The sequence below is a fragment of the Sapajus apella genome, unplaced genomic scaffold (genome assembly GCF_009761245.1).
Source record: "Sapajus apella isolate SASKATOON/1434 unplaced genomic scaffold, GSC_monkey_1.0 scaffold81, whole genome shotgun sequence".
NCBI classification, from domain to species: domain Eukaryota; kingdom Metazoa; phylum Chordata; class Mammalia; order Primates; family Cebidae; genus Sapajus; species Sapajus apella.
This window is the reverse complement of record NW_022437021.1, coordinates 4911459-4938462: the sequence shown is the minus strand read 5'-3', so window position 1 is coordinate 4938462 and position 27004 is coordinate 4911459. Positions and strand designations below refer to the sequence as shown.

Below are 27004 nucleotides of genomic sequence, written 5' to 3'. Positions count from 1 at the left end.
TTTTTCCATTCAAAGTTATGGAATCTCAGGTCACATTCCTTAAGTGGGTGAAAAGTAAATAGTTCAGAAGTAAAATTAGCTTCAGATAGGGGGATTGAGGATCAGACAATATAAGCAAGATTCCATCTCTCTCTCGCCATCCAGCTCTCAGCAGACAACTAAACACTGTGCATAATATACCAAGACTCCAAGACTCATAACCTACCTGCAGGAAGAGTGTATCTTCCCTGGTAGCTCTGCAAAAACATCTAAGGGAAACTGTTAATGGCCTGGCTTGAGTCAAATGGCTTTCCCTGAGTCAGAATCAATCATTGAGGTTAAATGGGTAGAAGACATTGATGTTAGTGCTGGCGTAGGGGAAGAAACTTACCTGACAAGGTCAGCTCCACATTGAAATATGTGCAATGCATTCCCCGTATGAAAGAGGTTTTCTAATAGCAGAAGAAGGGGATAGGCACACATGACAGACTAGACAACAGATGGCCACTCTATCAATCCTGTCTGGACACTCAACTAAAGAATTACTGGCCTGGCCCTAGTTTATGTTTAACAAAGCTATCCAATTCCTAGTGGAGAAAAAGTAAGGATGGTATATTTATTTATGTTTTAAGCCAGCATCTAAAAAGAAACTGTTCTGCTTTCTAACCCCAGTGAAAATCACTAGTAATGTTGCTACCTATAAATCAGGTATTGTATTAAAGCATTATATAATAGAAAAATTTTAATAGGATTATTTTCAAATTCAACATCACTATAATGAGACAACAGAACAAACACACCAGTGTCTGCAATATTTTATTATGATAACATTAGAGTGGTAGTTATAAGTCGTCATGATCTCTTAAGAATGCAAGAAAAGAGATGCAATTCATTGTATGATAAAGTGAAGTGAGATGGTTCAAAAACAGTTTCAATTATAAGTGCATCAGAAGTTTTCAGTTTTTAATATTGATCCACTGGTTAGAATTTAATTGCACGTGTAAAAAGATTTAAAGCTGTTATTTTGTCCATAATTTCACATGCTCCTATCATAGCTAGTGCTCGAATTAGTTGATCTCTTAAAGCTGCAGCAGTTAGTGATAATTTGTTACTTTGTGTTTTCCATACAACAAGTGCTTGGTGGGCTCTCTCACTTAATGAAACAGTGCTGAAAAACATGATTAATAATATTAATAGTTAAATATTAATTAATGTTTAACATATATTAAAATTGCTAATAATTATTTGAATTGTCAATTAAGAACATTGCTTTTAACTCCTTAAATATTGTATATCTAGGTTTTCCAACCAATTTACCAGACTAAAGTGAGGATGAAATTAATTGGTGAAAAGAATCTATATAAAAGTTTGGCATGGAGCTTGGCACGTAGAAAGTTAATGTTAGCTTCACCCCATCCCTCGTTTCCTTACAGAAAATTAACAATCGGCGTAGTGGCTAACACCTGTAATCCCAGCACTTTGGGAGGCCAAGGTGAGTGGATCACCTGAGGTCAGGAGTTCGAGACCGGCCTGGCCAACATGGAGAAACCCTGTCTCTACTAAAAACACAAAAATTAACCAGGCATGGTGGTGCTTGCCTGTAATCCCAGCTGCTTGGGAGGCTGAGGTAGGAGAATCACTTGAACCTGGGAGGCAGAGGCTGCAGTGAGCCGAGATTGCACCACTACACTCCAGCCTGGGCACCAAGAGTGAAACTCTGTCTCAAAAAAAAAAAGGTGGGGGTGGGGGAGGGGAGGGAAAAAATTTAAAAAGAGAGAAGGAAAAAATCAACAATTCAGACTGACGCCCTTTTCGGCCTCAGCCCACCTGCACCCAGGTGAATAAACAGCCATGTTGCTCACACAAAGCCTGTTTGGGGGGGCGGGGGATCTCTTCATTCAAAGTACGAGTTTTAACATTTGGTGCCGAAATCCCAGACAGGGGAACTCGTATGGGAGATTAGTCCCCTGTTCCAACTTTCATAAAGAGATCTACCTACCGACCTGGAGTGATCAGACCAACCCACAGACGCACACCACTGGCTATTTTGGTAAACAGTCTCTCTTTTTGCTTTCCCATTCTTTTGTCTTTTCATTTCCACTTCCTCCCCATTTCGGTTTCATCCTTTTTCCACCACAAAGACAAGGAAAATCAGGTAAACCAGGTTCTTCCATGTGGCTCAGGACTGGAAAAATCCTATGTAGGTCACAGATCTGGAGACCCAGTTTTCCATAGGGGTTTGACTACAATGGAGACGTTCACCCTAGTCACTCACCCTCCAGGCTCATGGCTGATATTGGTGGCAGGTCAACATAGAGGACGCTCTCTTTGGCCACTCACCAACGAGAAGGTTCAACTCAGACTCAACTAGGGACGCCTATTAAGTGGCTAGGTTGAGTGCCCATTTTCCTTGTCTTTGCTGCCTTTCCAGAACCATGGGCAATCGTCCAGCCTCTATCCCTCCCTCCTCTCCACTGGCCTGTGTTCTAAAGAACCTCAAACCTCTTCACTGTCTCATGACCTAAAATCCAAACGCCTCATCTTCTTCTATAACACTACATGGCCACAATACAAGTTAAACAACAGCTCCAACTGGCCAAAAAATGGTACCTTTCATTTCCAAGATCTATTTTACAAGATTTAGACAATTTTTGTAGCAACATGGGCAACTGGTCTAAAATTCCCTACATCCAGGAATTTTTTTTACACACCAATCCCTCCCTAATCGCTACTCCTTCTCTTCCCTTCCGTCTGCCCCTCCTTCCTCTGCCAATAACCCCAAATCCTCCTTGTTCATTAACCCTTCCAATCTTTCTCCTCCCCACCTGTCCAAACCAGGCCCTAATCCAGGACCTAACCCTACCCCCCCCAAGAGCCTTCCTCTTCTTCCTCTGCCCACAACCCACATCCTTATGCCCCTCCTGTCACCTCCCCACCTCATACACAGTTCAGCTTATAGTTTAGTCCCTTGGCTACCTCCTCTGTCCCTGCGCAACAATTCCCCCTTTGAGAGGTGGCTGTAGCCAAAGGCATAGCTAAGGTGCACGTTCCTTTCTCTTTGTCCAACCTTTCCCAAATTGGCCGCTGGTTAGGCTCCTTTTCATCAAATCCTCCAATACTTAACCCAGTCCTATAATCTCACCTGAAGCAACTTAAATGTCATCCTTACTTCTACTCTCACCCCTGAAGAACGCTTAATATGCATTTTAACATCCAATCAGCCCCTAACATTACAAAAAGTTACAGAAATTAAAATCTGGCCCTCAAACCCCGCAACAGGAATTAAGCAACCTCACCTTCAAGAGTTCAATAATAGGGAAAAATCTGCCTGGCGGCAGTGCATCTCAAAACTACAGATACTTGCCTCTGCCATAAGACAAATGCCAGCCACACCACCGGCTCATGAAAACTTCATAGCGCCCACAATGCAGTATCCAGCCACCCTTCCTGGACCTTGCTTCAAGTGTCAGAAACCTGGCCACTGGGCCAAGGAATGCCCGCAGCCCAGGATTCCTCCAAGCCCTGCCCCATTTGTGTGGGGCCCCCACAGAAAGTCAACTGTCCAATCACGTTGCTGTTCCCAGAGCTCCTGGAGCTCCAACCCTTGGCTTGGCAGCTGAAGACTAATGCTGCCCAAGCATCTCGAAAGCCCCCTGGACCATCATGGATGCCAAACTTCTGGTAACTCTTACAGTGGTGGGGTAAGTCCATCCCCTTCTTAATCAACACAGAGGCCACCCACCCTACGCTGCCTTCTTTTTAAGGACCTGTCTCCTTGGCCTCCATAACTGTTGTGGGAATTAACGGCAAGGCCTCCAGGCCTCTCAAAAATCCCCAAGTCTGGTGTCAATTAGCCAGCAATCCTTTCCACATTCTTTCCTAATCATCCCCACTGGTCTAGTTCCCCTGTTAGGCCGAGATATCCTAGCAAAATTATCTGCCTCCTTGACTATTCCTGGGCTGCAGCCACACCTCACTGCCACCCTCCTCCCAAAAACCATACTTCCCCTTATGTCCCCCTACCTTAACCCTAGGGTGTGGGACACTGCCTTCCCATCCATTGCCATGAGTCACTCACCCTTCATCATCCCTTTAAAACCTAACCACCCTTACCCTGCCCAGTGCCCCATCCCACAACAGGCTTTAAAAGATGTAAAGCCTGTTATCATCTGTCTATTGCAACATGCCCTTTTAATTCACCCTCCTGCTTCTTCAGCATCTATACTCAAAGGGGTATCGTGTATCCCCTTCCAAAGCCCAAATTTCTTCCCCTATCCTAGCTGTCCAAAATACCGGACAAACTCTACAGGATAGTCCAAGAACTCTGCCTCATCAATCAGAGTGTACTTCCCATCCACTCGGTTGTACCAAATCCCTATGACCTCCTGTCTTCCATACTCCCTTCCACAACTCACTATTCTGTTCTTAACCTCAAAAATGCTTCTTCTAAAGCCCAAATTTCTTCCCCATCTGTTATAATCTTTCGCCAGCATAAATGCACTCTCCCTGCTAACCATATCCAGTTAATTTCCCAAACCCCAACCCCATCCACTAAACAACAGCTTCTCTCTTTCCTAGGCATTGTAGAATACTTTTGCATCTGAATACCAGGTTTTTGCCCCATAACCAAACAACTTTATAAACCTACAAAAGGAAACTTAGCTGATCCCATAAACCAAAATTTTTTCCCCCATTCTTCCTTTCGGTCGGTCGCTAAAGAAGGCCTTAGAGGCAGCCCCTACACTAGTGCTCTCCAACTCCTCTGAACCCTTCTCTAACTACACAGCAGGAATAAAAGCCTGTGCCATTGGAATTCTTAACACAGGAGCCAGGCCCACAGCCTGTAGCCTTTTCATCCAGACAACTTAACCTCACAGTCCGGGACTGGCCCTCTTGACTACGAACGGCAGCAACTGCCGCCCTAAATACTCTTAGAATCCCTCACAATCACAGGCTATGCCCCACTTACCCTCTAGAGCTCTCACAACCTCCAAAGTTTTCTCTTTACATCTTACACACTTACTTTCAGCCCCTCATCTTCTCCAGCTTTATGCAGTCGTCCCTACTACTTAAACCATACCTCAAAAACTCTCTGTTTCTATTATTTTCTGTCTAACTATAATCAAATTATCAAATTCACTGTACTCATTTACTTTTACATGCCCTGCTTTTGTTTAAGTTGTCAGTTTACACTTTTCCTCCAGGCAATTACAGCTAATATTTCACTCAATATGGCTTCCGTTCTCCACTCATACCCAATCTTGTTAATAAAAGTAAGTAGCTGCTTATAAATACCACCTGCTTCCTCATACAGCATGAAAACAAAAGCTCTCCCTCCACACCGCTACCCTACCAAGCCCCACTACACCCTTTAATAGCCACAGCCCTTGCTGGTTCCCTTGGCATTTGGGTCCAAAGCTCCAGCCCCCTCAAAACACTTTCTCAACTTTTCACTTTACACTTCTAGTTCTGTCTAAGCCAAGGACCTTTTTTTCCTCTGTGGTTCTTCTTCTTCGTTTTTTTTTGTTTGTTTGTTTGTTTGTTTGCACTCAGCAAAGGATTTAGTTCCAATGCATGTGGTTCTTCTTCTTACATCTGCCTTCCTACCAACTAGATAGGCACTTGTACTCTAGTTTTCCTTACTCCCAAAATTCAGTTTGCTAATGGGGACAAAAGCTCCCTGTTCCTCTTGTGGTCCCAATACAACACAAGTGGCTCATTCCATTAATCTCCTTTCTTGTGGGGTTAAAACTTACTACTGCACTTGGCACAGTCCTTACCACATCAATCGGGACCTTCTGTAGCCTCCCCAATAATTTCTCTGCTAGCATTGGAAAATTAACTCCATCATTATCCCTCCTTCAAGCTCAAGTAGATTCCCTAGCTGCAGTTGTCCTCCAAAACTGCAGAGGTTTTAATTTAATGACTGCTAAAAAGGTCTTGGCCTATTCCTAAATAAAGAAAGCTGTTTTTGTGTAAACCAGCCTGGCCTTGTATATACCATCAATAAATTAAAAGAGCCCAAAAGCTCATTAATCAGGCAAATGGTTATTCTGGACGTGGCTGGACACTCTCTAACTGGAGTCATGGCTTCTTCCAATCCTTAGTCCTCTAATACTATCTTTCCCTTTTTCTTATTTGAACCCTGTGTTTTTCCAATTAATCTCTCAATTCCTACAAAATTGTGTACAAGCAATAACCAATCAGTCAATAAGACAAATGCTCCTTCTAACAACCCTACAATATCACCCCTTTCCCTGAAATCCAGGACTTTGGGAGGTATGGTTGAGGTATGCAGTTTTATGGGGCTATTATCATGTCACATGTGCAACCCTGGACCCACAAAGTCTGAAGTCCTGCCTGCCTTGGCTGATTATCCCCCACCGCTGACCTGTGTTCGCCATTAAGGAGCTTCCCCCAGATATAAAACTTCTCTTCCCACCCTACCATCTTAACTGTTATTATGATAATGTGAATACTCCTCACCCAACCTTGCCAGCTTAACTGTTCTTACAATAATGTAAATACTCTTCACCCCACTCTGCCATCTTAACTGTTCTTGCTCTGTGAATATGCCTCCTCCCCACCCTACCATCTCAACTACTCTTATGCCTTATTCCACCCACCATTGTAACTGAACTTATGGTAATGTATACTCCTTTCCCCTACCCCCACCACTGTAACTGATCTTACTCTTTAACTTTCCACTGCCCACCCCAAACCTATAAAACCAACTCCTATCCCGCCGCCCTTCACTGACGCCCTTTTCGGCATCAGCCCACCTGCACCCAGGTGAATAAACAGCCATGTTGCTCACACACACACACATCCAAATCAATTTACATTCAGTTCTCAAGGCCTCAAAATCATAATTGTGGGTTATTTCCAGTAAACAGGTATATTACTGCTACTATACTACATGCTTTATAGCTTGATCTCACTTGATTCTCATGACAATTGTCCTACTCGTTACCAGTGAAGAAACGAGGTCACCAGGAAGCTAAAGACTTGCCAAAGGTCACAAAGCCAGTTGTGATTAAAAGTCAGTCTGTTCTCACAGCCCTTGTTCTTTATTATGCTAAATGGCCTTCCAACATGGATCACAAACATGTAATAAACTAAAATCAGCTTTCTATAGCAAAGTAGAGATTATATTAATATGAATGTTTCAAAACCATGCAATGTCAACATGATATAAATCAGAATTAGAATAAACTTGTACTGGCTGGGCACGGTGGCTCACGCCTGTAATCCCAGCACTTTAGGAGGCCGAGGCTGTAGATCACGAGGTCAAGAGATCGAGACCATCCTGGCCGACACAGTGAAACCCCGTCTCGATTAAAAAAAAAAAAAAAAAAAAGAATAAACTTGTACCAAATGCTGTCATTTATACGTACCTCTTTGTAGGCATATCAGTTTCTGAGTTTGCCAGGTTTAGTTTTTGACATAAAAATTCAAAATTGGTTTCAGTGACGTTGTTGGCAACTATCTTGAATATCTTCTCTAAGACTTTCTCTATGTTTGGACATAAAAGAAAATGTATATATTTTGAAAAAGATAATCTATTTTGAGTTAATATTATATCTAGTTTTCTTATTTCTGTGCTTCTATGAAATGTATATGTTAAGTAAAATTGAAAATGACAGTGCTGGCTGGGCGCAGTGGATCCAGCCTGTAATCCAGCACTTTGGGAGGCTGAGGTGGGTGGATAACCTGAGGTCAGGAGTTCAAGAGCAGCCTGGCCAACATGGCAAAACCCTGTCTCTAGTGAAAATATAAAAATTAGCCGGGCGTGTTGATGTGTGCCTGTAATCCCAGCTACTCAGGAGGCTAAGGCAGGAGAATCACTTGAACCTGGGAGGAGGAGGTTGCAGTGAGCTGGGACCACACCACTGTACTTTATCCTGGGCAACAGAGCAAGACTCTGTCTCAAAAAAAAAAAAAAAAAAAAAATGACAATGCAGATCTAAAATATGACTGAAATTTGAAACATATGTTCCATTTTTTTCTAAAATCTGAAAAATCCAACATTTAAAATGGCTGTTTTAAAGAATATTTATAAGGAACTTTAAAGTGATTCCCAAGCCTTTTAATTTCTTCTGGATTTGAAATGCATTTGACTTCTTCCTTCAATTCTGGTTTCTTTTATGGGTATGGGTATGTTTTGTTTTGTTTGGGGGAGAATGTGGGCAACAATTTTATGTGCTTCTTTATGTACCAACTTGAGAAACTAAGTTCACATCTAAATATGGTGTATATATGTATATTTTATATTCAAGTCAATTATTTAATATGTTGGCTGAGCAATTAGTGATTTAGTTAGTTTTTTGTTTTTTTTTTTTTTAAACGGGGTTTCATCATGTTGGTCAGGCTGGTCTTGAACTCCCGACCTTAGGTGATCCACCTGCCTTGGCCTCCAGTGTGCTTGGATTACAGGCGTGAGCCACCACACCCGGTCGATTTAGTTTTTTTAATTAAAACTTCCAGGTAACTTGAACAGGATCCGTTTTTCTTGAGAAAGGTACTGTGAGTTTTTTCTTTTCTTTTTTCTTTTCTTTTGAGACAGGGTCTCACTCTGTTGCTCAGACTGGAATGCAGTGGCATAATCACAGGTCACCACAGCCTCGACCTCCTGGGCTCAAGCAACTCTCCCACTTCACCCCACCAAGTAGCTGGGACCATAGGCGTGCACCACCATGCCTGGCTAATTTATTATTTTTAATTTTTATTTATTTACTTATTTTGAGACAGAGTCTGGCTCTGTCGCCCAGGTTAGTGTATAGTTTCAAGACCTCGTCTCACTGCAACCTCCACCACCGGATTAGCTGGAACTACAGGCACCTCCTGATGAGCAATTCTCCTGCCTCGGCATCCCGAGTAGCTGGAACTACAGGCGTGTGCCACCACGCCTGGCTAATTTTTGTATTTTTAGTAGAGATAGGGTTTTGCCATGTTGGCCAGGCCAGTTTTTACCTCCTGGCTTCAAGAGATCTGCCCACCTCCGTTTTTAAAATTTTTTGTAGAGAGCGAGTCTCATTATACTTGATCTTAGCCAAAAGGCTGAGAAGCAATAAGGTCTCACTATATTGCCCAAGCCGGTCTCAAACCCCGGGGCATAAGTGATCCTCCTGCCTTGGCCTTCCAAAGTCCTGGAACTACAGGCATGAGCCACTACCCCCAGCCCATAAGAATTTTCAGAACTCAAGATGTACCATCCCCCATGTTCATCTCAAATATGTTCTATTTAAAACAGTTTTATATATACTCCCTCAGGCTATATTTTATGCTACTGATATATATAAAATTCAAATCTTCTAACTAAATGTTTAAGAAAAAGGCTCCATTTGTTAATTGCAGAATTATCTCCCATGCTGACTTTTGTCTGCCCTCACTGGGTGCCAAGCCTGCAGTATGAAGGCTTCTTGGACATAGGGAAAGGAGATAAATGGCTGAAATTTTGAGAATTCTCTTAAACCAGTCTCCCTTCTCTAAAGCACTGTACCTAACAGAAATACTTTGTGGATCCTAGAAAACCCTAAAATTTTTATTTTATAAAAATAGAATTACCATAAAAGATCCCTTTTTATAGTAAAAATTAGGACAATCAACTTGCATAGTAAGTTAAAGAAGACAGATACTGTGGCTTTTAATTTTATATTTTAAGTTCCTTTATCAATGAAGCCCAAGTCTTGCAAAAGCTTCTAAATGACAGCCATGTATATGGAAGTATATTGTGACTTTAAGGACTAAGCAATTTTTTGTGACTATCTCACTATGAAATTACATTAGTACAAGCTCCTGATTATGTAGACAAGGTACATGATAGAATGATCTGAGGGGACAGTTTTGGGTATTCCATTTCCCCAAACCTGGATCAATACTGATTGGTCTCCTGCATTAAATTAGAGGACCAAAATCTATATTCACTCTGACTAGTGATGACAAGTAGCAAATCAGAGTCCTAGTTGGAAAAGCCTAACTGTTGAGAACCTAGCCCCAGGGAAAGAACAGGACAGTGCAGATTCCCTCCCAGACACTTGAAACCAGTCTCCATCTAGTCCATTTTAAAGAAAAAGGGCCTGCTCTCAGAAATAATCAAACACACAATGGAGAGCTTAAGGACAGATGGGATAAAGACTGTCTGAAGATTTCAGACAGATGTTCATAGTGTGCCAAAGACTGACTGGCATCAGTGGAATGGCTCCATGGGTTTCCCAGAAGGCCAAATGTCTTATTTATTTATTCTTAAAAATGGAAACAAGATCTCACTATGTTGCCCAGGCTGGGACTTGAACTTCTGAGCTCAAGTGATCCTCCTGCCTTGGCCTCCCAAAGTGTTAGGATTACAGGCATGCGCCACCACACCCAGCTCCAAATGTCTTTTAGAACAACTACATTTGGTAGAACTGAGCAGAACTGACAGATTTGTGTGTGGATTTTGAGTTTGGCCACAACCTCAATGAAACACCGATTGAAGGCCATTAAGGTCAATGGGTAAGAAGCAGCCCACCCCTCCACTTGGATTTGCCTATTTTCAGTGGCTCAATTTATATGGACCTGGATTAAATAATCTGAATTGTCAAAACAAATTTCTAACCTTCAGAACAGAAAGATGATAAATATTTTCATATCTCTGCCAGATTGAAAGCCTCCAATTAAAGCAAACCGTCTTTTAATTCATATCAGATAGTGTCTTGTGGCCAGGTGTGTTGGCTCACGCCTGTAATCCCAACACTGGGTGGCTAAGACAGGAGAATTGCTTGAGCTCAGAAATTCAAGACTAGCCTGGGCAACATAGCGAGACCCCGTCTCTACTAAAAAAAAATTAAAACTTAGCCAGGTGCAGCAACACATGCTTGTAGTCCCTGCTACTCAGGAGGCTGAGGTGAGAACATTGCTGTAGCCCAAGGCTACAGCGAGTTGTGATCATGCCACTGCAGTCCAGCCTGGGTGTCAGAGTGAGACGCTGTCTCAAAAAAAAATTAAATTAAATTAAATTAAATTGAAAAAGAAAGGACTTGTAAGATAGTCAATCACTCATCACCTACCATCTCTTTCATCTGCTCTCTGTAGATAGCGGGCAATAGTATACAACTGTTTTCCTTTACAGGTTTCCATTGGAGGTCTCAGCAAAGGGTTGTCATCAAAATTTATCTCCTTCAGTGAAAAAAGATTGTAGATATCACTAGGTAGAGCTGTCAGATTATTTCCTAGTAGAAAAAAAATTAGAATTGAATTACATCTTTCTATAAAAGAAAACTATGGGGGTAAATAACATCTATTATGTTTTGCTGGCAAAGTACCACAGGCCACTCACAATGCCAGCAGGTCATAAATTCTTTCTTTTTTTTTTTTTTTTTTTTGAGACAGAATATCATTCTGTCCCCAGGTGCCAGGCTGGAATGCAGTGGTGCAGTCTCAGCTCACTGCAGCCTCCGCCTCCCGGGTTCAAGCAATTCTCCTGCCTCAGCCTCCCTTGTAGCTGGGACTACAGGCGCGCGCCACCATGCCAAGCTAATTTTTGTATTTTTAGTAGAGACGGGGTTTCACCATGTTGGCCAGGATGGTCTCGATCTCTTGACCTCATGATCTGCCTGCCTGGGCCTCCCAAAGTGCTGGGATTATAGGCGTGAGCCACCTCGCCCAGCCAGGTCATAAATTATTTCTGATGTCCACATGCTAAGAGCAAAAAAAGAGTGTTTATAGAAACAGAGCTCTGGTTCCTTTCTCTCCTAGGGGTGGCAAAATGAGACAGAGACTATCCTCTTTTAATATAGCAAAGAACTTTATAGAGTAGATGTGATGGTAATTTTTAAACTAAACTGTTTATTCAGTATACTTTTAGATTTACAGAAATGTTGTAGAGATTGTAGCAAGTTCTTGTGTGTTCCTCATCTAGTTTTAGTTTCTCCTAATGTTATCTCACATTATCATATAACATTTGTTTAAGAAACCAATATTGGTACATTACTACTAAATATACTCCAGACTTTTCTGGATTCATTAGTTTTTCCATCAGTGTCCTTTTTCTGTTTCAGGAAATCTCACTGCATACAGTTATGTCTCATTAGTCTCTTCTGGTCTGTGACAGTTTCTCAATCTTTCCTTGTTTTTCATGACCTTGACAGCTTTTTGGGGTGTTTGTTTGTATGTTTTTTGAGATGGAGATTTGCTGTTGTTGCCCAGGCTATAGTGCAATGGCGTGATCTCAGCTTACCGCCACCTCCACCTCATGGGTTCATGCAATTCTCCTGTCTCAGCCTCCCGAGTAGCTGAGATTATAGGCATATGCCACCACACCCAGGTAATTTTGTATTTTTAGTGGAGATGGAGTTTCTCCATGTTGATCAGGCTGGTCCCAAACTCCCAACTTCAGGTGATCCCCCCACCTCAGCCTCCCAAAGTGCTGGGATTACAGGGGTGAGCCACTGTGCCATGCCTACCTTGACAGTTTTAAGAAGTACTGGTTAGGAATTTTGTAGAATGTACCATAATTTGAATTTGTCTGATATGTTCTCATTATTAGACTGGGGTTATGGGTTTTTGGAAAGAATACCACAGAGGTCAAGTGCATTTATCACATTATACCAGAGATATCTCATATCCACATGACATCACTAATTATGTTAAATTTTATCTCTTGGATAACACATTCTCTGCCAGCATTCTCCAAGATAATGTTATGATTTTTTTTCCTTTCCATACTCTATTTTTTGGATGCAAGTCATTAAGACTAAGACTATTTTGTTTTGGTTATTGTAATGCTTTGCCTTGTAAATGACTCCATGTAAGATATTAGAGTATTATAGGGTGTAGGAGAAGTATCAGGGGAGCCAATAGAGAAGGAAATGCAGAGAGAACACTGACCTGAGGTTGTTTAGGAGTGTTTAGAGGAAGAGGTGAAGTTGGGTTCAGAAAGCGAAGAAATACTGAATGACTGGTTATAGGCAGAGAAGAGAGAAAAGAAATGAAAATATGTTCAGGCTCTCCCGCTCTTTCAAGTCAAGAACTTATACTTTTCTCTCATTTTCTGTACCTGGGTCAGTCATTTCCTTCTAATGGTCACTTAATACATTATGTTTACTCTTTGCCAATCTGTATCTTGTCAGATTGCAACTCAGACATTAATACTCTACTTATTGATTATGCTTATTGATTATGCATTCTGTGCCTTGTCAGCAAAATTTACAACTCAGACATTAATACTCTACATTTGATTATGCTTATTGATTATGCTCAACACTCACCACTCAGGTTTAGTTGCTGGAGATCATTTAAAGATAGCAAAGATGGTGGAAGATAACTTATTTGATTGTTGTGTGCATGTAAACTAACCAAATTTCTCAATTCTCCTATATTTCTTGGAATCTCTCTGATTGCATTATTTGAGATATCAAGTTCTTTAAGTTGAGTCATATTAGATAGCTCTCCTGGAAGTATTGTTAACTGTAACAAAGATTAAAAAATTATACTTTTATAAATACATACATATTTACATGACTAAAACTTTTTCTAAAATCAAATGAAAGAGTTTTGTCTGTTGCTTTCATCTTAAAAAGGAGACTGCTATTTTTTTTTACGACAGAGTCTTGCCCTGTCACCCAGGCTGGAGTGCAATGCATGATCTCAGCTCACTGTAACCTCCACCTCCTGGGTTCAAGCGATTCTCCTGCCTCAGCCTCCTGAGTAGCTGGGATCACAGACACGTGCCACCACACCAGACTAATTTTTGTATTTTTCATAGAGATGGGGTTTCACCATCCCTTGGTCTTGAACTCTTGACCTCATGATCCACCCTCCTCAACCTCCCAAAGTGCTGGGATTACAGGTGTGAGCCACCACGCCCAGCCCAAAAAGGAGATATTTTTATTATGTCACAAATTCTTTGTGACTGACTCTCCCTTCTAGCTAAAACGCACAAGATACTGTGTGACATCCAAGTACTTACCCGATCTGCCAGTGCTTCTAATTCAACCCTGTGGCTTGGTACCCACTTAGCTTACATTCGTATCATTCAGTGTTCATTGACTCCTTATCCCTTTCTTCTCTCCTTAGATCTGACCTTGGTGTGACTTCTTTCCCACCCCCCAGAAGTTCCAACGACTCCATCCCTCATTTGATCTCTTTATTCCTAGTCCTTTTTGTTTTTTTGGTTTGTTTGTTTGTTTTTGAGATGGAGATCTTGCTCTGTCGCCCAGGCTGGAGTGCAGTGGTGTGATCTCAGCTCACTGCAACCTCCGCCTCCCAGGTTCAGGCTATTCTCCTGCCTCAGCCTCCCAAGTAGCTGGGATCACAGGGGTGTGCCATCACACATAGCTAATTTTTGTTTTTTCAGTAAAATGGGGTTTCGCCATGGTGGCCAGCTGGTCTCGAACTCCTGACCTCAGGTGATCCTCCATCTCTGCCTCCCAAAGTGCTGGGATTACAGGTGTAAGCCAAGTTGCCAGGCCCCATTGCTCTTTATTCATCTCTTTTGTGTGTTTTTTTAGATTTCTAAATGACATGATACACGTTTTATACTTTTTATATGTATTCCCAAGCACAAAATGCATTTTGACTAAATGTTTAGTAATGGAGTCACAGTTTGGCAATATGACCTTAAATAAAAATTCCTACTATAAAAAGTGTTGCAAAATTGCAGGAATTAAAATATTCTGTTAAGATGAAGAAGAAATGTACATATTTAGAGAAAATAGGGCCATTATGAGTGGCTTTTGAAATAAAGGAAGTTCTATGAACAAAAGATTTTTGAATCTATAGGCACCTCTGGAATAACTAAACAACAAGGTACATACTGGATGTTGTGCTCATTGTTCTTCCAGGTATATAAGAAGCATAGGAAATAGTCTCCAACTTCACAGAGATTAAAATCTATTTCAGGGAACAGAATATATCCATATGAAAAAAATCAGGAAATAGAATGAAGCAATAGGTAATCCAATGCCAAAATAATACAATTAATAACTGATGAATGCAAGTTTAGAAAAGGTTCATTACTACAAATAGATAACTAAAGTAAAGCTTCATATAAAAGTAGAACTTGAATAGCCTCTTAAGAATGAATAGGGCACCAGGCTCAGTGGCTCACACCTGTAATCCCACCACTTTGGAAGGCTGAGGCAGGTGGATAATAGAAGTTCGAGACCAGCCTGCTCAACATGGTGAAATCCCATCTTTACTAAAAATACAAATATTAGCTGGATGTGGTGGGCACCTGTAATCCCAGCTACTTGAGAGCCTGACGAAGGGGAATCGTTTGAACTTGGGAGGCGGAGGTTGCAGTGAGCCAAGATAGCACCGCTGCCCTCCAGCCTGGGCGACAGAGTGAGGCTCAGTCTCAAAAATAAAAAAAATAAATAAATAGAATGAATTGGATTAGGAAAATGTTACAGAACACTTAAGATAAATGTCATGCATAATAATGGCCAGTGAGAAGCTAGCCAGCAAAGAAAGGTGATACAAAGCAGAGGGAGATTTGCTTGGATAAGGAGCATGGAACTAGGCTATGGCAAGACTTGAGAGCCAAGCCTATGAAGTAGCAGTCAGATCAAGACAGGTAGGCAGGTTCATTATTTGACATTAATTGAAACAAATATTCTTTTTTTTTTTTCCACAAGGGTCTGAAGCCTCAGAAACAAATATTCTTTAATTACCTTCTCAACATTTACTAGAGGTGGTGTCTGAGAGCTGTGTGATGACAGAATTACTATAGAAGGTAAGTTCCTGTTGGGCAACCTTCCCTTAGCAAAATAAAAGCCCTTCGATTAACCTGACTTATCTTCAGATGACTGGTTAGTGACCATCTGCTATTATATAAATTAATTATTTGGGCATTTCATTTCTACCCCAAGGGAGTTGTCAAGTGATATTTTCAACTGCATGAGATATTCTTTTTGACAGGAGTTCTTGTAAATCATTTTTTCCATCTGATGACCTTTGCAATGATGTTACAAAGATGTGGACTGTTCCCTTGGGCAACCATTCACTTCGAGTAGGCAACAGATATGCAATTTGGATTCCTGAAAGGCAAGTATGATACATGGAGAATAGTCCTCTGCAATGAAGTCTGACAGCTTTGATAAGGCTTGCTAAAAGGGAGGATGCTCCTGGCATAAATCAATGCATGAAGTGAGTGATACCCAAGGACCAGGTTGTAGATAGTAACACTGGAAAATGAGGGAGATAATCCAACAGCTTTTTCAGAGGAAAAATGATACAATTTTGATATAATATGAGGTATAACTGATGATGGAAAAAGAACAAGAATGATTTCATGAGTTTAAGCCTGGCAGGTTTAAAAGAAAAACTGGCATCACAAACAGAAATGGTTTCAAAAGGAGATGGAAGAAAAATGAATTAACTTTGAAGTTATATTGAGTGTGTGACCACAAAAGAATAGAACATATATAATTTCCAGGAAAAAATATGGGAACTATGGGACTATAGCACTGGTATGAGATCAGCTCTAGTTATGTAGACTTGGGGATAATCCTCATGTAAGTGACTAGCAGGTATGGTGAGAAAGGAGTTAATAAAAAAGAGAAAGTTAAGGACATAACATTGGAGATACCAACAGTTATCTTACAAGAGGAGAAAGTGAGATGATTGTGAATCAGAAAATGCATTAACTGATGGCTATATTGCAGAACTAAAAAGTGTCTTTTGGTACAAAATCAACTTTTAAACGCAAGGTGTATCATTATTCATTCAATCTGCTTAAGCAAGTATTCCCTGGAGTAGCTTTTCTGGAAATGTATTATATGATACATGTTATGTTAATAATGGTCAAATAAGTTTGGGAACATGGGTTAAATAGTACCAGGTGCAGGACTTTAGTGCAGGACTCTTCAGAGCTTTTAATAAATCAATATTCATTGCTTTTCTTTAAGAGAAAAACCTAGTGCTTCTTAAAACGATTTGATCATAGACACTGCTCTCTTCCTCCCTGTTTTTTGAGCAGATGCTCATGGGACTAGGGCTTTTAGGAGTAAACTTTGGGTAGTCTTATCTTAGATAATAGCTGTGTTCTTTTCTTTTGTTTACTAAGATCTTCATATAAATCAGTAATGTTTTCTTTTTTTTTTTCTTGAGACAGTCACGCTGTTGCCAGGCTGGAGTGCAGTGGCGCAATCTCGGCTCACTGCAACCTCTGCCTCCCGGGTTCAAGCAATTCTCCTGCCTCAGCCTCCCAAGTAGCTGGGCCTATAGGTGCCCGCCACCATGCCCGGCTAATTTTTGTATTTTTAGCAGAGATAGGGTTTCACCATGTTGGCCAGGCTGGTCTCTAACTTCTGATCTCACGATCCACCTGCCTCGGCCTCCCAAAGTGCTGGGATTACAGGCATGAGCCACTGAATGTTTTAATTTTTAAAAAATTATTTCCATAAAATTTACTCTTAGAGTTTCAGTAAGATAAAATGCTAAACTCTAAAAATGTTAATTCTTATTGATCTAGCAATTCTTCAGGAAAAATTTCCTAAGGAAATAGTCTAAAATATGAAAAAGGCTGTATTTATGGAAAAATTCATCACAGCATTATTATGAAGAAAAATTTTAGCGTTCATAAATGCACAACAAGAGGATTAGATCTATAAATCATGTACTGGTTATAACAATTATTGGGAAGATTGTTATATCAAAGAGAAATGCTTATTGATTAAAAAAGAGAATTTAAAATTGTGTAGTCTCTTATAATTCCTTATAAAACAATATGCATAATGGAAGAAAATGCTAAAAGTTGTGTCAGCATATGCCAGTAGTTATAATACAATGATATGCTTGTGGAATGATTTTTCTTTTACTTCTATCACTTTTCAAAGTTTCAATAATGTGTTTATATGATGTTCATAAGTTTAGAACTCTTTTTACAATTACCGAAATAAAAAGGAGTCTATAGAATTGTCAGCTTTCATTGCTTCATGTTTCTTTTTTTTTTTTTTTTTTTCAAGACAGGGTTTCACCATGTTGATCAGGCTGGTCATGAACTCCCAACCTCAGGTGATCCGCCTGCCTTGGCCTCCAAAGTGCTTGGATTACAGGCGTGAGCCACCATGCCCGGCCCATGTTTCATTTTAATGAAATATTTTCCTGTACAGCTTTTGTATTGAGAAGTGTATTTATAAGCCATATTTAGTGGGGAGGGGGAAGCCTTTCATTTAAAAAATAAAATATTCTAGCTCAACTTAAAATACACATATGGTACACACAGATACACCACAGCTTGGATTCTGATCCCCTCCCTTCCCTCCTTCCACGCAAAGCCCACAATACCAATCTCTCAGGCCGGGCGCGGTGGCTCACGCCTGTAATCCCAGCACTTTGGGAGGCTGAGGTGGGCGGATCATGAGGTCAGGAGATCGAGACCATCCTGGCCATGGTGAAACCCCATCTCTATTAAAAAAAAAAAAAATACCAATCTCTCACCTTCCTCCCTTTTATCTGACTTATATTCAGCTGTTCCAGTGATTGAAGTTGGCACAGTTCAATAGGAAAATGTATAAATTGATTGCTTGAGAAGTTTAATTTCTGTATTCCTTTTAAATTACAGATGTCTGAAGAGATTTTCTGTAATTGGTTTTCTGAAAGATCAAGTACTCGCAAATTTTCTAAAGTACACAATTCTCTAGGGAAGGTTTCAAATTTGTTACAGCATAAAATAAGTACATGGAGTGATATCATATTAGAAATAGATGCTGGAATTTTCTTTATTTGGTTTTTACCAAGATCCAGGTATTTAAGATTAATAAGAGAACAAAAGTGCTCAGAAAATATGAGGAGTTTGTTTTCACTCAACTCTAAATGAAGCAGTTGTTTACTGAAAGATATATCCACAGGTATTTCTGAAATATAATTTCCATTAACACTCAAATAATAAAGAGAATCTAAAGCACACAGTCCCACTGGAAAATACATTATTTTGTTATAATTCAATTCAACTTTAGTTATTTTTTGGCAGTTTTTTATTTCAATGGGAACACCTGTGATTATGTTTCCTGAAAATTCTATATTGCATATATTATTAAGATGTGAGATACTGTCAGTTATTTTTACCATATTATTTCTGTTTACATGAAGTTTTCTTAAATTTTTAAGCTTATGGATGTTCTTAGGAAGTTCTGTTAATTTATTATCACTAAGACTAAGGCATTCTAACATTGCACAGTAAGATATTTTCTCTGGTATATTTTTCAATACATTTTTATCAAGTATAAGAATCCTAAGTTCCCTGAAATTCTCAATTTTGTGGGAAATAACTTCCAATTTATTGTCAGCCAGCTGGAGTTCTTTTATTTTGAGTAACTGAAAAATTTCCACAGCCAGAAAGGTAAGTTTATTGTGATCCAGTAAAAGTGTTTCTAAATTTTTAAGTTCCCTAATTTCTTTGGGCAAACTGCTTATCAGGTTTCCAGTAAGGTCTAGTGAAATTAACTTTGGAAGGAAGCAGAGAGCTTTAGGAAATATTGTCAACTGATTATATTCCAAATTGAGAATCCTCAAGTTTTTTAAACTAGGCAGAGTATCTGGTAAATGTCTTAACTTATTTTTACCCAAACTTAAAATTTCTAAGTTTCCAAGACATTCTAAGTCAGAAGGAAAATTTTCAATGTAATTGTTATTAAAAAAGAATTGTCTGATATTCCCAAGCTGTAAGATTTCTTTAGGTATATGTGATATGTGGTTGTGACTGACATTTAATATCCTTAAATTATGAAGCAACTGAATTTCAGATGGAAGCGATGATAATCCATTTTCTTGCAGCGATAGGCTTTCAAGTCCTAGCAGATCACCTGAATCTGCCCCTTGAAAAGTTCTGATTTGATTCTTGTCTAAATATAGATATTTTACATATTTGATTTTTAAAATATCCTTAGGAAATTCCTGTAAACCCTTGGCCTCAAGGTTAACTGTAAAGTTATCTGCCTCTAAGCTAAGTTGTTTCTGATTTTCTTCAGAGACTTGTGGACTAACTTCTCCTACTGTATCATGAGATAGGAAGTTAACCAAAGCCTGATATTCTGCAATCCTCCCAGCTAGTGATGATAAACTCTGTGACGTTTCTGTTCTAGTGCTTGTTTCAGAAAATTGAAGATTTTTCTTTTCTTCTTCATTTCTCTTAGATTTGCTTCCAGAGGAAGAGGTTGACTCTAATGTATCACGTCTAGGATGTGTTTCATAAATCTGGCTAGAAGATTTCTTTTCCAGGTAATCAGAACCTTTGTTTATAGAATTTGATGTTTCTTTAATAAAGCCAGGCTCCTTCATTGACTGTGATCTAGATTCCTTCCTAAATTGATTAATAGTATCCTCTAGCTCTTCTGACATACCATCCTTTTCAGACATCTTATTTGCTGATATGTTTTATGTCAAAACAAAATTGTAACTTGATATTAATTTTCATATTTTTTCCTTTGAATCTACAAAACAAACATTGAAATTAAAAGATGTAATAAAGATGTTAAAATTACAAATGAACTTAAATACAACTATTTTATAAGGAATAATTTAATACAAATACACATAATTCATTTATAACAAGTTAATTTTATATATGATTCCTGGTTAAGGATGGTTTATTGATTGCATGTACTTATCACTTGTTACTCTTTTTTTTTTTTTTTTTTTGAGACTGAGTCTTGTTCTGTTGCCCAGGCTGGGGTACAGTGGCACAATCTCAGCTCACTGCACCCTCTGCCTCCCAGGTTCAAGTGATTCTCCTGCCTCAGCCTCCTGAGTAGCTGGGATTACAGGCATGCACCACCAAGCCTGGCTTATTTTTATATTTAGTAGAGACAGGCTTTCACCATGTTGGTCAGGATGGTCTCTAACTCCTGACCTTGTGATCCACCCACCTTGGCCTCCCAAAGTGCTGGGATTACAGGCCTGAGCCACCATGCTCAGCCTATCACTTGTTACTCTTGAAATCACTCTAAAATTACAGAAAGAAACAAAAAAGATCAAAGAAAATGAGAAAGAAGCCTTAAGGGAAAGAAGATTCAGCAAATTTCATGGAAAACATAAAAGGGGGCTGGGCGCAGTGGCTGATGCCTATAATCCCAGCACTTTGGGAGGCTGAGGCAGGTGGATCACTTGAGGTCAGGAGTTTGAGACCAGCCTGGCCTACGTGGCAAAACCGTGTCTCTACTAAAAGTACAAAAATTAGCTGGTTGTGGTGGCAAGCACCTATAATCCCAGCTACTTGGGAGGCTGAGGCAGGAGAATCACTTGAATCCAGGAGGCGGAGGTTGCAGTGAGCCAAGATCACACCATTGCTCTCCAAGCCTTCAGGACAGAGAGAGACTCCGTCTCAAAAAAAAAAAAAAAAAAAAAAGGAAGAAAGAAAACATAAAAGGAACATAAAAGGGATAGCCAGTGGCCTACCATGCCACAGGTAGACAGTGCCATTGTCATTGTGAACATTGGGTGTTTACATATGGTACTGGTGTCTTGCTCTAACAAATTCAGTGCATTATGACAATTTTCCAGTGGAAGTAAAATGTCTTAAGAAAGGATATGCTTTCTGTAAGAGTAAACTAGACATGAAATAGCCCTTTCGTGGTTTGCAACCTACCTGAGACTTTGGAGTGACTCTTGTGGTACCAGCACCAGCTAGGTAGCACCACTCTTTAGAGGTCTGGGTCCCAGCTCTGTAAGTCCCTTTTCCAAGCTTACAGTTTCTAATGACCCAGTATTTTCCCTTTGTCCCTACAGTCCTAGGGCTGGTAGCTACTTCCTATTTTTACTAGCTCTGTGTTGCTGTACGTCCATCTTTACCTTTTTAGTTCTCCAGTACTTGTCTAAGCAACTCCTTATATTAAATCCTGTCAAACTGGCATCATTTCAGTATTTCACAAACTCTCCCAGAGAGTAGAAAAAGAGGAAACATTTTCCAACTTGTTTTATGAGGCTAGCACTAACCTCAATATCAACCCCAACAAGGACAACATGAAAAAGAAAATTACAGGCCAAATTTACTCAAGAACAAAAATGTAAAAATCTAAACATTAGAAAATTATTCTAAATATTATAAAGCCATCAATATATAAAAAGCATACTACTTGAGGCAGTTGCATTTGTCCCAGGAATGCAAGTTTGGATTTAACAATAGAAAACTAATGTAGTGCCACTGCACTCCAGCCTGGTGCCTGGCGACAGAACAAGACTCTGTCTCAAAAAAAAAAAAAAAAAAAGAAAACTTTTTTTTTTGTAGGCCGGGTGCAGTGGCTCATGCCTGTAATCCCAGCACTTTGGGAAGCTGAGGTGGGCGGATCATGAGGTTAGGTGTTTGAGACCAGCCTGGCCAACACAGTGAAACCCTGTCTCTACTAAAACTATAAAACATTAGCTGGGTGTGGTGGCAGGCACCTATAATCCCAGCTACTCAGGAGGCTGAGGCAGGAGAATCTCTTGAACCTGGGAGGCAGAGGTTGCAGTGAGTGGAGAACACGCCATTGCACTCCAGCCCAGGTGACAGTGTGAAACTCTGTCTCAAAAAAATAAAAAACACACAAAAAAATTAATGTAATTTGCCACATTAAGAGATTAAACTCTCACAGAGTTTAATTTACCCCTGTAAATATTGCAATAGATGTAGAAGCACTTGGTAAATTGCAATACTTTTCATAATTTTAAAGAAAACTTTTAGCAAAGTAGGAATAGATGAGAATTTATTTAATCTGCTGAAAGGTATCCATAAAAATCTACAGTAAACATTATACCTGAAAGCTTGTATTTGAGATTGGAAGCTAGAAAAGTTTATGCTCATCATTACTTCTATTTAACATTATACTGAAATAGTAATTCACCAGTGGCATAAGGCAAGAAGAAAAGGTATACGGATTAAAAAGGGAGAAATCAAACTGTCATTAGTCACAGATAATATAATTATATATGTGGAAAATTCAAGCTCATCTACAAATAAATTATTAGAATAAAGAACATTAAGTAATATTACTAAATACAAAGTCAACATACAAAGTCAAGTTTCTTTCTTATGCTAGCAAAAAGAAGTTAGAAAATGAAAGTTTAAAGAAATATCATTTATAATCACACAAAATATTAATTACCAAATAAATCTAACAAAACACATGCAAGATATCTACAGAAAAAATACTTTAATTTTTTGAGACACAGTCTCACTCTGTCACCTAGGCTGGAGTGTAGTGGTGCGATCTCGGTTCACTGAAACCTCTGCCTCCTAGATTCAAGCAATTCTCCTGCCTCAGCCTCCTGACTAGCTGGGACTACAGGCATATGCCACCATACCCCGCTAATTTTTGTATTGTTAGTAGAGACAGGGTTTCACCATATTGGCTAGGCTGGTCTCGAACTCCTGACCTTCTGATCCACCTGCCTCAGCCTCCCAAAGTGCTGGGATTACAGGCATGAGCCACTGCACACAGCCAGAAAAATGCTATTTAATGTAACCACAAAATATAATGAAATATTGGAGCAGACTTAGATAAACAGTGTGATATACCATTTTCATATATTGGAACTCTCAAAGTGTGAAAAGTCCATTCTTTTCTTTTTTTTATTTTTATTTTTTTTAATTATTATTATTATTATTATTATTTTTTTTTAGAGATGGTTTCACCATGATGGCCAGGCTTGTCTTGAACTCCTGACCTCAGGTGATCCACCCACCTCAGCCTCCCAAAGTGCTAGGATTACAGGCGTGAGCCACCACCCCCAGCAAAGTCCATTCTTTTCAACTTGATTTATATATTCAATATAATCCCAATCAAAATCCTAACTTTGTTTTTTGTGGAACTTGACAAGCTGATTCTAAAAAGTGTTTGGGGGAAAAATGAGGGTCAGGAATAGTCATGACACCCTTGAAGAGGGAAAACCAAGTGGGAGAACTTGCTTATTAGATTAAAAAAAAATCAAGACTTATGAAACTATAATAATTAAGGTAATATGGTATTGGTAGAAGAATAGACAAAGAGATCAGTAGACAAATAGAAAGCCCAGAAACAGACACTACATTATGACATATGGATATTTAATTTATGAAAAAGGTGGGAATTTGGAGCATTGGAAAAAAGTATTTTTATTAATGATGCCAAAACAACTGGACAATTAGTAAACTGGAAAATATGCCTGAAAGATGTTTCCAAAATGTTTTAAAGAGAGATAAGGAGATGGAAAATATAAAAGGGAATATGGAAAACATAATGAGAAGTACTAACAGATATCTGATTAGAGTTCTGAAAGGAGAAAGTGTAGACAATGAAGCAAAGGCATACTAAAAGAAATAATGCCTATGAATATTATTTATGAAAAATATGAGTCTATAGATCAATGATGTACAATACATCAAAAGCAGAATAAATTCTAAAATTTTGATCTTGAAACTACAGAACACTAAAAACGATGAAAAAATCATGAGAGCAATCAGAAAGAAGGGAGGGAACACCTAGAAAGGAATGACAAGATGAGAACAAATTTCCTAGCAACTAAAATGAAAGCCAGAAAATTGTAGAATAACTTATTAAAAATATTGGGAGTAATCCACTTTCAACCTAGAACTGTATATCCAGACAAATAATCATTCAAAAATTAAAAGAGAATAAAAACATTTACAGCTTTAAAAAACTGGAGCTTATATCAGCAAGAGATTTGCTCTAAAGGAACTGCTAAAATATATACTTTAAGGAAGAGGAAAACAATATCAAAGAATAGTCTGAACTTTAAGAAGAAATGGGGGCAAGTAAAATGGCATACATACATGCAAATTCAAATAAATAATGATCTGTGTAAAACAACAGTATCTAATATATGGAAAAAAAAGACCTGGAATATTATACAATAGCATATGAGTCAAGAATTTCTTCAAATGTATTTATTAATTACAGGGGTAATGGTAACTTTGCAGTGAAGAGACCCAGTGGATAATACCTTGGCCAGCATCACCAGTACTTCATGTACTTCCAGATATGAAAGACTGAGAATAGAAGGGCATGTAGTGTTCTTGTCAAAAATATATAACTTCAGGCAGGGCGCAGTGGCTCATGCCTATAATCCCAGCACTTTGGGAGGCTGAGGCAGGTGGATAATTTAAAGTCAGGAGTTCAAGACCGTTTGGCCAACATAGTGAGACCTGGTCTCTACTAAAAATACAAAAATTAGCCAGGCATGGTGGCATGTGCCTGCAATCCCAGCTACTCAGGAGGCTGAGGCAGGAGAATCACTTGAACCCGGGAGGCAGAGGTTGCAGTGAGCAGAGACTGCACCACTACACCAGTTTGGGTGACAGAGTAAGACTCTGTCTAAAACATATATATATGTATATATATATATATATGATCAGTCAATCAGACAAATCCAAATTGAAGGACAGTTTGCAAAAATAACTGAACAGTACTTTTGAAAAGTACTGAGGTCATACAAGACAAGGAAAAACTCAAACCCTCACAAATAAGAAGAGACCAAGGAGATATGACAACTAAATTAAATATAAGATCCTGGATTAGACCCTGGAACAGAAAAATAACATTAGTATAAAAACTGGTAAAAACAAACAACAACAACAAAAAAGTCTGTAGTTTGAGTCAGTAAGATTATACCAAAGTAAATTTTTAAATTTCAATAATTACATTATGATTATGAAAAATTGATATTAGGGGAAGATAGATGAAGGGTAGAAAGGAACTTTATTATTATTGCAACTTTTCTGTAAGTCTAAAATTATTTCAAAATATAAAAATTTTTAAAGTAATCTGAGCTAAAATGTTCTAAAGTGTTTTTCATCTAGGGTAGTTAAGAAATTATTCTGCTCTAAGATTCTGTTAAACATGCTTGATAAGATTGGATTAAATATTGATTCAGATTTCCGGTTCCAAAGTGACACCACAGAAGCAAGCTGTCTTCCCTCCTCCCACCAACAGAAAACCAGAAACTAATACACAGGGTCAAGATTATTATCAGCAATATCCCAGAACTCAAATATGAGGAGGAAATAGCTCCTAAGGCCACAAGGGTGAAAAAACTCTAAGAAGACAGTAAGAGAATTAGATACCCATATCCAAGATGCCTCTCTCTCCAATATGCCTGGCACCAAGCCAGGCAAATTGGTTTTGACTCACAGTTTTGACTCATAGTTTCTAGAGTAGGAAAGTGAGATAGAGGTGGACAGCTGGCTTTCCTAACAACTTGGATTCCCTAGCAGGAGACTTGTCCCTGCCTCAAAGAGCGAAACTTCGTTTTGGAAAAACAAAAACAAAAACAAAACAAAACAAAACAGAGTGCTTATTTAGAAAGGTGTGCACAGAGGGTAAGGAAACCATAAATTCTAAAAAATGCTATGCTTTGCTTTTCACAATTAGGTTCTTATTCCATATGGAAATTATTTTGTGTATTCTGTGAAGTAAGGATCTAATTTATTTTCTCATATGCCTAGTCAGTTGTCTCCAACAATTTATTCAAAAGTAAATTATTCATTGATTTCTAATGCTGCTTCAATCATGGATCACATATGTGTGGAGATGTTTCTGAACTTTTAATTCTATTCCTTTTTTATCTAAGTTTGTATCAATATCAGGTTTTAATGCTTATAACTTTATAATAAATGTTGATATCTGGCAAAGAAAGTCCTCTCACTTTATCCTTTTCTTCAAAACTATGGTGGTTATTCTCAGTCCTTTACCTAGCCAGATCAATTTTAGGATAAGTATATCAAGTTCCATAAAGTATCTTGCTTGGATTTCAGTTAGAATTAAATTTGTAACTTCATTTGGGAAAGAAGCGACATACATATGAGATTGAGTCTTCCTATTTGATAACATGGTATATTTCTTTTGCTATGGAGAATAGTATCTTTTTTTAGTTTTTAAAATATTTGTATATAGAAGCTACTACTAAATTTTTTTTTTTTTTTTAAGATGGGGTTTCTCCATGATGGCCAGGCTGGTCTTGAACTCCTGACCTCAAGTGATCCACCCACCTCGGCCTCCCAAAGTGCTAGGATTACAGGCATGAGCCACCGCGCCTGGCCTGAAGCTACTACTATTTTTTTTTTTTTTAA

The 27004-nt window shown here is 39.0% G+C and overlaps 1 protein-coding gene across 1 annotated transcript; it reads right to left on the bottom strand.

Moving 5' to 3' along the window:
* Positions 1 to 794: 794 nt before the first annotated feature.
* On the bottom strand, positions 795 to 20381 carry LRRD1 (leucine rich repeats and death domain containing 1). The gene is made up of 5 exons (XM_032253081.1): positions 18403 to 20381; positions 13227 to 13425; positions 11028 to 11189; positions 7377 to 7494; positions 795 to 1147 (listed from the first exon to the last, which is right to left on the bottom strand). The coding sequence occupies exons 1-5, from the start codon at positions 20317 to 20319 to the stop codon at positions 961 to 963; spliced, it is 2583 nt and encodes an 860-aa protein (XP_032108972.1). The 5' UTR covers positions 20320 to 20381; the 3' UTR covers positions 795 to 960.
* Between the last annotated feature and the right edge of the window lie 6623 nt (positions 20382 to 27004).